The 10,337-nt window shown below is 48.5% G+C and overlaps 1 protein-coding gene across 1 annotated transcript; it reads right to left on the bottom strand.

Moving 5' to 3' along the window:
• Positions 1-2,122: 2,122 nt before the first annotated feature.
• LOC112902359 (aldehyde dehydrogenase family 3 member H1-like) lies at positions 2,123-6,764 on the bottom strand. Its single transcript, XM_025971402.1, has 10 exons — positions 6,294-6,764; positions 5,479-5,547; positions 5,246-5,342; positions 4,405-4,611; positions 3,940-4,055; positions 3,757-3,861; positions 3,488-3,660; positions 3,306-3,396; positions 2,825-2,974; positions 2,123-2,735 (listed from the first exon to the last, which is right to left on the bottom strand). Exons 1-10 carry the CDS (start codon positions 6,474-6,476, stop codon positions 2,490-2,492), a joined length of 1,437 nt encoding a protein of 478 aa, XP_025827187.1. The 5' UTR covers positions 6,477-6,764; the 3' UTR covers positions 2,123-2,489.
• Between the last annotated feature and the right edge of the window lie 3,573 nt (positions 6,765-10,337).

Below are 10,337 nucleotides of genomic sequence, written 5' to 3'. Positions count from 1 at the left end.
GTGTGTCTCCTGATTAATCCTTAGTCCCCTCATTAACCAGTTGCATAGGGATTCAAATGTCCTCTCGTGCGGTCTGGTAATTCCTCTGACCGCACAGTTGAATTCACTTAAATCTACCCCATTCGGCCCATAAATCACATTTCCTTCTCCGTAATATATACTGAAAATACCCTTCTCGGAAGACATATCTGTCAATCATTAATAAACTAGTTATACTACATATTAATACACAACGAACGACGATCCTAAATTTCAGCGACTCTCAGATTATATTTTACAGATTCTAAACTATTCAGATTATAAATTATACTAAAAACAAATGAAAATACTAAAACTATTCAAAACATAACTACTCTAACAAATATTTCCTAAATTATAGTTATTTTCAAGTACTTATATGGCTAGAACGAGAATATACCTCAAAATCAACGCGTGGACAGGGCTTCGCCGCTTCCTCTTCTCTCTTCCTCTTCTCTCTTTCTCTTTTTTTTGATTTTTGCTGGATAAAATGGCATTTTTGGGGCAGGTTGGGGCTTAAATAGCCGGTGGGGGGGACCTCCCGCCCGACCAAAGGGCGGGATGCCTCCCGCCCGCTGAACGGGCGGTACGCGTGGACATCCCGCCCTTTGGTTGGGCGGGATGCCCTCCCAGGGACCTCTTCGCAAATAATTTATTTGCGAAGAGGCCCTCGGGTGACATCCCGCCCTCTGGGTGGGCGGGATGTCCCGGGCCCCACGCGTCCCGCCCGTTCAGCGGGCGGGAGGCACCCATTTCTCTAAATTTTCCCAACGGCCACCCCTTTTTCGAATTTTAATTTTTTTTTATCCCTTTTTTAAAAAAAATTCCCACGTGTTGCGGGCGGTTCGGATCCCCCCCGTTTAGTACCACCTCGTCCACGGAGAGGCCATATCGCTGGCTCATAAGCGATCACCGTGACGGGTAGATCACCGCGCGGCAAGCGCGGGGAGCAATGATTCATTATACTTGTGATATTCAGGTCAGATGCAGAAGACGGAGGTGACACACTACATGTGTGTGTAGCATTTTGCGGTTTCGTCCCCTCACTTTGAGTGTGTTTTTTTTTTCATCCCTTCGCGATGCCTCCTATCACATTACTGGCATCCATGGAGAACTGGATTAGAAGCCCATCACACACAGCTGATGACATGGCCCGAACAGCCGATTGGGCCAGGCCCATAATCGGCCCATGTGCATGCGGACGAAGGGCGCGCGCGGCGAATTTCAAGTTACGGAACTGTTTAGTGCCAAACCGTCTGGCAAACATAGAGTGCAGCAACTAATGAACTACGACCGTGGTGATCCCATAACCACCCAAAGATGAAAGATCAACCTATGCTTTGGCCGGCATGGCTGGCACAATACATGTGCGCCTTGCTTTTTTTTTTTGGTTTGGTTTTTCTACCGGCCTGCCATAAACATACCCCTAGAAAACTCAAGGACCATGCACTGCATCCTTGTGCTCTTTACTTCACTCATTTTTATTTCCATTGCCTTGTGCTCTTTACTTCACTCATTTTTATTTCCATTGCTTCTCTTCACTTTTTTCCCTCCTGTCGTAGTCAATTTTTTCCTTGCTTCACTTCAAATTTTTCTTCCCTGGATAGAATTTTCCGAGGAAAATTTCAGCCTAAGACCAAACTAACACTGGCAGCCCATCATCGCTCGGAACCAGATCTGATTAGGGGTGGTAAAGGGTGTTAAAATTTAACTTAGATAATCTAAGAGCTGGGCTCTAATCTTATTTAATTTTAAGCTAAAAACTAGGCAAATATACCCGTACGTTGCTACGGATAAAGTTGGTATAAGTATCGGATATATATAGATACCCCTGCGTTAATTTCTAGGGTACGTGGTCGAGTTATGGAGGGAGGGCTGGTCCAACTCGCATACGGGATGGACTAAGGCCCACCTGTCAATGACACAAGGCGGATCAAATAAAAAATTTAGATGAAAATATAACATAGATATAGATATAGATATATAAACATCAAGTTGGATTGTAAAGAGATAAAACTAAAACGTGACCCGTTACACCCCTAGACCTGATCTGAAGCAACGACCTCCACCTCAGGCCTGGTCACACGTGTTCTTAACTCTTGGATTCCATCTCTCCACCAGTCCATCGATTCCAAAACACATCAGCTTCATCGACCAGTTAACAGCAGTACACGTATGAGCTGCAGTATCGTCAGAGAGATGCCACAGACATCCTATCCCCAACCATTCTGCACTCTGAATTAACAGATTATTCATGTAATGTAACTCTCTTACGTACAATTCAATATCGCACATCCCAATGCGACAGTATAATGCATCATACAAACTGTGTACTCACACACACACACGGAGTGGTGGCGCCTTGCATCTGGCAGCGTGATGGCTGTATTGTATGCTACTACTCTGCACCGGACGAACACGAACAAAAGCCTGTACCGAACTGAACTGAACCGGAAGGGGGATCGTCTAGCCTAGCGCCTCTCCCTCGGGAAGCCCAGGAGCGCCAGGATGAGCGCGATGAAGCTGCCGTTGATGAGGCCCCTCAGGATCTTCTGCTTCTCCGGCGTGTAGGGCGGGTACCGCGCCGCCGCCTCGCCGCCGAAGCCGCGGACCAGCACCGCCTTCTTGTGGCTGAAGCAATCGAAGCTGAACTTGCCGTGGTAGCTGCCCGTCCCGCTGTCGCCCACGCCGCCGAAGGGGAGGTACGGGTTCGTCAGCTGGAAGACAGGCGCAGGGTTAGATGCGGCGGAGACACTGCTTTCCGGTTCATTTCAGAGTTTTGGGGGGTGAAGAATGGATTAGTTACATGCAGCGCGACGTCGTTCACGAGCATTCCTCCCGCGGGGACGTTCGCCACAAAGTCCTGCTGCAGCTTCTTGTTCTTGGTGAAGAGGTAGGCCGCCAGTGGCTTGGTCTTGGAGTTCACCACGTCAATGCTATCTTCGATCTTCTCCACCTGCAGCACAATTCCAAAACAGAGTAAGACATAATTTGAACCAGTGTGCTCGACTTACAACATGAAAACGTTACGGAAATATGTACCATATATGAACCTTTTGCCCCTCAAGCTAACTCGTGAAAACCAACTTTTTAAATCAAGACGATAAGTTATTTGCAAATTCTGATATATCAAGGCGACATTCTTTGGTCCTTTTTTAGTTCTAAGCCCTAGGTCTCTGAGTCAGGTTATGGCAACGCCAACGTTATCTGCTAAGGAGCAGCAGGGGTGCCTGAGAGATTACAGCACAATTACAGTTGTTATATGAAGGCAGAGAAATATTACTGACCGTCACAATAGGAAGGAAGGGGCCAAATATTTCCCCGGTCATGAGTGCTGTATCCTGGGGAACGTCCAACAATATTGTGGGAGCAATTTTTCTGTGATGCAAGAAACAAGTGTTACTAATAAATCAAAAAACTTTCACTAGTGTAGCTGTACCTGCAGAAGTGAAAGTAAAAAAATCCTTACAGCTTCTTCTCGTCAGTCTGGCCACCATACACAATCTTGTCAGCTACTCTCTTTTCTTCTATCAGATCTGTCAATCTCTGAAAATGTTTAGAATTAACAATACGAGACAGGTCCGCCGATTCCAGAGGATCCTTTCCATAGAACCTCTCCAGAACTCTTTTCAAAGAGTCCACCTGCCAAATATTTATTTCATGGATCAGAAATCGGAAGTTTAGAGTCTGGCTTTGTGCAAGAAATTCATTGGTTGTAATGCTCCTGGTGATCTATACCAGCTCTGGTGCAAATGATTTCGTCGTTATGATGTAATCTGGAGCGATGCATGCTTGGCCATTGTTACATCCCCATTTGCCAACAGCGAGCCTCTTAACAGCAACCTACAATGAAAATATCTATTTGGTGAAAACAACGATAATTTTGTTTAAGAACACGTAATTACAAAGAGATGCATTTACATGAAGATCAACGTCAGAATCGACAATAGCAGGGCATTTTCCACCAAGCTCCAGAGCCACCGGGGTCAGATGCTTTGCGGCGGCTGCCAAAACTATGCGTCCTACAGTCCCGCTACCTGTAATTTCGTCAAATCATATACATGTCAAAATCTAAATAACAAAGTACTCCCTCTGTTCCAAATTTTAGGTCGTTTTGGCAAATCTAGATATATAGATTTTGCTATGCATCTAGATATACATTGTGTCTACATACATAGCAAAATTTATGTATCTTGATTTGCCAGAACGAACTACAATTTGGAACGAAGGGAGTAATAAAATTCAGTACCAAGGACCTTGGGATGCTGAAATATTAGAAGAATCTCTATTCGTGCATGTACTATTGTAATAATGAACTGTGTGTGCACCATTAAATTAGATACAGAGGATGGGATAGCCAATCTTTATTCCATCACACAACCTGACCTGTGTAGAAGATCTTATCCCATCTTTGTTCCAAGAGCGCGGTCGTTTCCGAAACACCTCCCTCCACAACTTTGATACATGTGCTGTCAACATACTCAGGTAGCAGCTTTGCGAACATTGACGACGTTGCCGGCGCTATTTCTGATGGTTTCAGAACAACTGCATTTCCAGCAGCTATTGCTCCGATGACCGGGTCAATAGAGAGCACTAAAAATGAACAAGTAAGTAATCAGTGGTCTCTTTCTCTGATTTTGATCCGTCGAGAAACAGAGTATCCTGCAAAAATATTCTCTTCACAATACGCATACAGGAATGGCATTATTACATTCTGCTACTGTTGGCTCAACTTAATAGGTCAGACGCTTCCAAGCAAATAAGACTAAGTGGCAAAGTCCTTGTGTGTTGGCTCGGCGCACAAAAGTCTAGTATTCACGAATAAAGGTCAAAGCATCCGTTCTTCTAGAGGCATTCTGTTGAAACATGAGCCCTGGATGAATGTCCAGATGTTGACTAGAAGCCAATTAGGACCTGTGACGTGCGTGCAAGGAAAAACCAGCTTGCTTCGTGGAAAAGGAAAGACACCAATATATATCTCCACAATACTATAACGAATTCTCAAGCATGGGACAGGCAGGCATACAAAATTCATGGCCTAAGCTTTTTTTCAACTCCATGACGTGACCAAAAAATTGATTAATAACGGCCATATCCTGAAAACCTTTTTTTTCAAACAATTCCATTCATGCCATTAATGCAAATAGATTGCTACCGCGGTTGCATAAAAAATGTATTAGTAGTATCATCAACTTATTTCTCACAAAAAAAAGTATCATCAACTTACGGAAAGGGTAGTTCCAGGCGGATATGATGAGCACCACACCGAGGGGCTCAGGCACGATTGTCGCAGAGGACGGGAACGTAGTTATGGCCGCAGGTACCTGGCCATGAATTCCCAAAGCTTAGTAGTAGTACTACCGGATCAGCGGAACAGTGGCAGGCAGCAGATAATATCTGGAAGCTGGGCTTGCAGAGGTGGATGAATAAATATTAAATAAACAAATAGTAAATAGATACCTTCTCGGGCTTCATCCAGTTCTTGAGCCCGTTGAGCGCGAACTTGCACGAGGACTTCGCGAGTGATATCTGAGCCATGGAAACATGTCGTTGTTATCAGTTAATCCGTACTGGGTCAGGATGGAATCGATCCTGATGTGGCTGTCGACAGCAATCGGTCAGCTTTAACTTTTTTTTTTTTGCTATTAGCAGCAAGTAATAGTACTAGCAAATAAGTACCAACTGGTAGTAGCAGGAAAACAACGGCATGATTTTCCGTATTTGTTTTTCTTAAAAAAACATGATTTTTCGTGGGTGTTGGGGAAGATTGCAAGTGATGCAGATTGGACCGAGGACACGAGGAATCCGTGGAAGCAACGCAACAGTGGGTGGAGTATCAGACCACCAAAGAACCAATTCACACGCAACCCTTTGATGAACCGGACCGCAATTCGCACTTGCACAGGCCACTGCACGAGCGCTGTCGGAGCAGAGCCGCTTCCTCCGTCAGCGAATCCGTCGGAGACGAAGCTAGCGCCAGGTCGTCGACATCATCAAGTGGGTGAAGCAGAGTAGTAGGAGCAGTAGAGAGAGAGGCACGCAGACACAGAGAGAGAAAAAATATTCTATCTATTATTCACGAGGAGGAGGAGGAGGAGGAGCAGGAGCAGGAGAAGGAGGAGGAGAAGAAGGGGAAGAAGAAGAAATCATCCAATCCACGGTAGGAGCGAGGCAAACAGAGACCACCGAATCCTCCGGGGACGCACGCAGATGAGGAGGCGGAGGCGCCCGTGCCCTGCTGAATAGGCACGCATCGAATTAACTAACTATTTTACCTCGTGGAGGTAGGACTCCATGTGCGGCTTGGCGAGGTCGCCGTGGAGCGCGGCGGTGATGTCGGCCTCCTTCTCGTCGATCATCCGCACGAGCGCCCTGAGCTGCGCCGCCCGCCACTCGGCCGGGCGCGTCCGCCCCGCCGCGAAGCTCGCGCGCAGCTCCCGCACCGCCTCCCCCGCCATCCCTGCACTGTATCTGTATCCCCTCGCTCTCCCTCTCTTTCTCTCTCCCTCCCGGCCGGCAACGGAGGCGGCAGAGCTTAGCGACGAGAGGGGCGGGGAGAGGAGAATCCGGTGGCGGTAGGAGCGACGAAGACCGCAGCGGCGGAGGGCCGCGATGCTTATATATACGGAACTCCCCCTCCCGGTCAGGCAGCTCACCGGATTTGGCCCGGCGAAGGGATTGGATTGGATTGGATTGGGTTAGACCTGGGGTGTTTGGTTTGAAACCTCTCGCCCGGGCACGATCTCTTCGGGTTTGGAGGAGATAATCAAGAGAGAGAGAGAGAGTTTGAAGCGGAAAAGTCAAAAAAATGATGGATTTTTTATAATCCCGTCTGTCCACGGGTGACTGGCCGGGGCGATGGGATCTGTTTGGACTTTGGCGTCGCGTCCGATATTTTTTTCCTCGCCTAGCATCTAGCTCTCCGTTCCCTCCCGTGGTGGGGGCGACGAGGTTGAGGGGAGGGATGACGTGGCGCTCCGCCCTCGTCGCGTCTGCTGTCCCGTTCCGTTTTCCCGACGGGGATCGAGGAGGTTACTCCGGCCCAGGTGTTACGTCACCAAGCCCAGAAGCAGGCCGCGTCTGAAATAAAGACGTGGAGAACTGCATTACAGGGACTGCTCCGTCTCCGTCCAATCCCAACGGTACGGCAGGCGACAGGCCGTGTTGCGGCTGCGGGCCAGTGGATGTGCGCGCGACGGGGCCGGCGTGGCGTGCGCGTCGTGTGCGCTCCGCCACTTTCCCCATCCATTAATTAATTAATTAATTAATTATTAGGCTATCCAATAGTGTAATCCGATGCGCGAAGGGCACGTGGCCCGACAGCGGCCTCGAGATACCAGATGCTGCTACCTCGATGGCGTGTCCGAAAATATCTCTAGCACGCGTGTCTGAATTATATTCCGTGCCCTTCTGTTAGGATAGGACGACGCCAGGCTGAAACCAACGCAGTGAAGAACCAGCAGCTGCGCCGGCGACACGCAGCAGCAGAATGTTAGCTCCATGAATGCAACGCACGCACGCGGCAACAGAAAAGCGCGGAATGGAGGCGGGCTGTTGGATCGGGGGAGTCGGGTGCAATTTCGCTTTGCAGTTAATGAACTCCCCCGCCCGTGCGGCCATGTCCCTCCATCCACGCCGGCCGCAGCGGGCAGGCTTCGCGGAACAAACCACTCCGGCCCGGGCGGGCGTGGCCGGACGCATGCGAGTGTGGACGGAATCTCGCCGGGTCCCGCATCCCACGAGGCGCGCACCTGCTCGCTGCGGGCAGGGGAATCTCCGACGCGTGGGGCCGAGTCCGGTACGGGTGGGCCCGGCGCGGCGGCTGGGGGGAGCGGCGAGGTGGGTGGTCACAAATCACAGCTTTCGTCGACGACATGCAGACAGAGACGGCGGAGGGGCACGTCGAGGGCAGCCGCCGTTCGCCAACCTTGGACGACACGGCGCCGCCCGTCATCGCTATGCGGCTCAGGACCGGGCCTCCTAGTCCTAGACTTCTAGTCGTCGTACCTAGATAAACACGCTGAAGGCACCTGCAATAGTACGGAGAGCATGCCCTGTGTAACATCAGCCACGTCACCTATAGAGAGTATAGTAGACTAACCTCCCAACAGATTCGCTGTAACATTTATTGCTAAATTTTGGAGGGCCCCGCACATCAAAATTTTTTAATCCCATTCTGCCCCCTACACGCCCCCCCCCCCCAATCTTCCATGAGCATTCCACGGCAAGATGGGCCCGCTCACCTAGAAGTCTGTGTAGCGGCTCTCGCTACGTTAAGAGCAGGTGCAATAATCGGCTATACGCCTGCCTCTTCATCCAGAACGCTGAGGTGGAGGAGAGAGGAAACAACAAATTCTTTGAACCGGCGCATGTTGAAGCGGCGGGCTAATCACTTGAACCGAGGCACATACGTCTGCTCCGCGCCTGCTATGCGCCTGCTAGCCGATGATTCAGCACACAAAAGAGAGAGAGCAGTGGGGCCAAGTAATATTTATTATATAGTTTATCAGCTAGCTAAAAGCTCATTACTATACAAGGCATGAGCTAATATTTGATGATGTGTATATCTTGTAGCCGGCGAGCCGGCTCAACTATTAAACTTGCTCTAAGCGACACTTGTTCTCTCTCTTAAGTTTCTCTTTCCCCAAATGCTGACATGGAGCGCTTGTAGAGAGCTGACCTGGCCCCGTTGTGGGTGCCCTTCGAATTCGTCGCCCCCTTTTGCCATGATGACAAGAGAATTCGAGGCATGGCCATTCAAGGCCGGTGTCAGAATTTACTATTTTATTCCAGTCGGATTCGGCAGCGCGCGCACGTTTTTCCGTTCAAGTTTTTTATACTTTATATATATATATTATATAAAAGTGGTATTACAAATTTACCATCAGAGAAAGCATCAGAGAAGGTGAAAGTTACGTAAGGACCTAACTCTAGATCTTTAGAAAGACGACGCAAACGCCAGTAAGCACGCCGCCATTGACTGGCGTCGGTGATGCCAGGATGGAAAGGGCCTCCTACTTCAAAGAACTGAGGTTGAAGTGGGATCGCCAAGGCCACAAATAGCAAGCTTCTCCAACAAAGTGGTCGAGTGTAAACAGTAGCGTCAGAGTGCAAGATTGGCTTGATGAAACCCGATGATGGCTGGCGACAAACTCGAGGGGCGATGGCGTGGCTCCTGAGGATGAGCAGGGCCACTTGCATGATGAAGCGTAGATGCTGCTCGGGACGAACGGCGGTGAAGGTAGCGGCACTGAGGGAAGCCGAAAACGGAGCAGTAACAGCCTCGGAGAAGCCAAGAACCAGCGGATCTGCTACGTAGATTGCCGGAGCAGCTACACCAACAGCCAAAATTGCACCAAAAACGGCCAAAGGGGGATTGGGGACAAGTAGATTCTACTGGTGGTGGGTGAAAATGGAGGGGATCGAATCTGCTCGGGGTGGAAATGAAGAAGGGAGTATTTTATTTAGATTTTCCTTGCAAGCGCAACCCCTGATGACAAGGATGAAGATGACGGCAGCGACTGCAAGGACGGAGCAGCCGTACCCAACAGCTGCGGCCGGAGGCCCATCGGGGCAAACTGGTAAAAAAACTAGTACTAAAAAGCTAAAGGAACAAAAGGGGCCAGCCCTCTCCCACTTGCCTCCGGCGAGCTCGCCGGGGACGGGAAGGAAGGGGCCGGATCTGAAACACCACTAGACTCTGGAGGTTGGGAAGGAAGACACGGCTCTCAGTTGTGAGTAGGGATGGTAATGGATCCAAATCCACCGAATTTTGGTCCTAAATCCAAATCCATGAAAAATATCTGAACCTATTAAAACTTCATACCCGTGACGGGTTTAGAATTTTGCCCAAATCCAAACCCATCGGGTTAACGGGTAACCACGGGCCACCCGTGGGTCTACACTTTACCATACTAGTTTTTATCATGATCAACAAGTTTAATATAGTAAGCAAATTTATAGCTTATAGAAATATATGATGAGTAAGAAATCCATTGTTTATTAAAAATTACTAAATAAAGTTAAAATATAAATAACAAGTTCTATATTCAAATGATCATACCACTATACAAAGTCATACATCTATCACATGTATATACAAACACTACAACTGCAAAGCGACAACACCCCTGGACGCTACCAAAACATTCAGAGTTCACCGAAATAAGAAAATAAGAAGTGAAGAGAAGGGATGTTAAATTTGTTATAAATTCACAAAATAAAATAACAATTGCACTAGATTGGATCGGGTTTAAAAGTCCACAGGTTTACAGGTTCGGGTATGGTAAGAGTACATTGACATCCCTAGTTGCGAGGCT

The sequence above is a fragment of the Panicum hallii genome, chromosome 8, assembly GCF_002211085.1.
Source record: "Panicum hallii strain FIL2 chromosome 8, PHallii_v3.1, whole genome shotgun sequence".
Taxonomy (NCBI): domain Eukaryota; kingdom Viridiplantae; phylum Streptophyta; class Magnoliopsida; order Poales; family Poaceae; genus Panicum; species Panicum hallii.
This window is presented reverse-complemented; position numbering and strand designations above follow the sequence as displayed.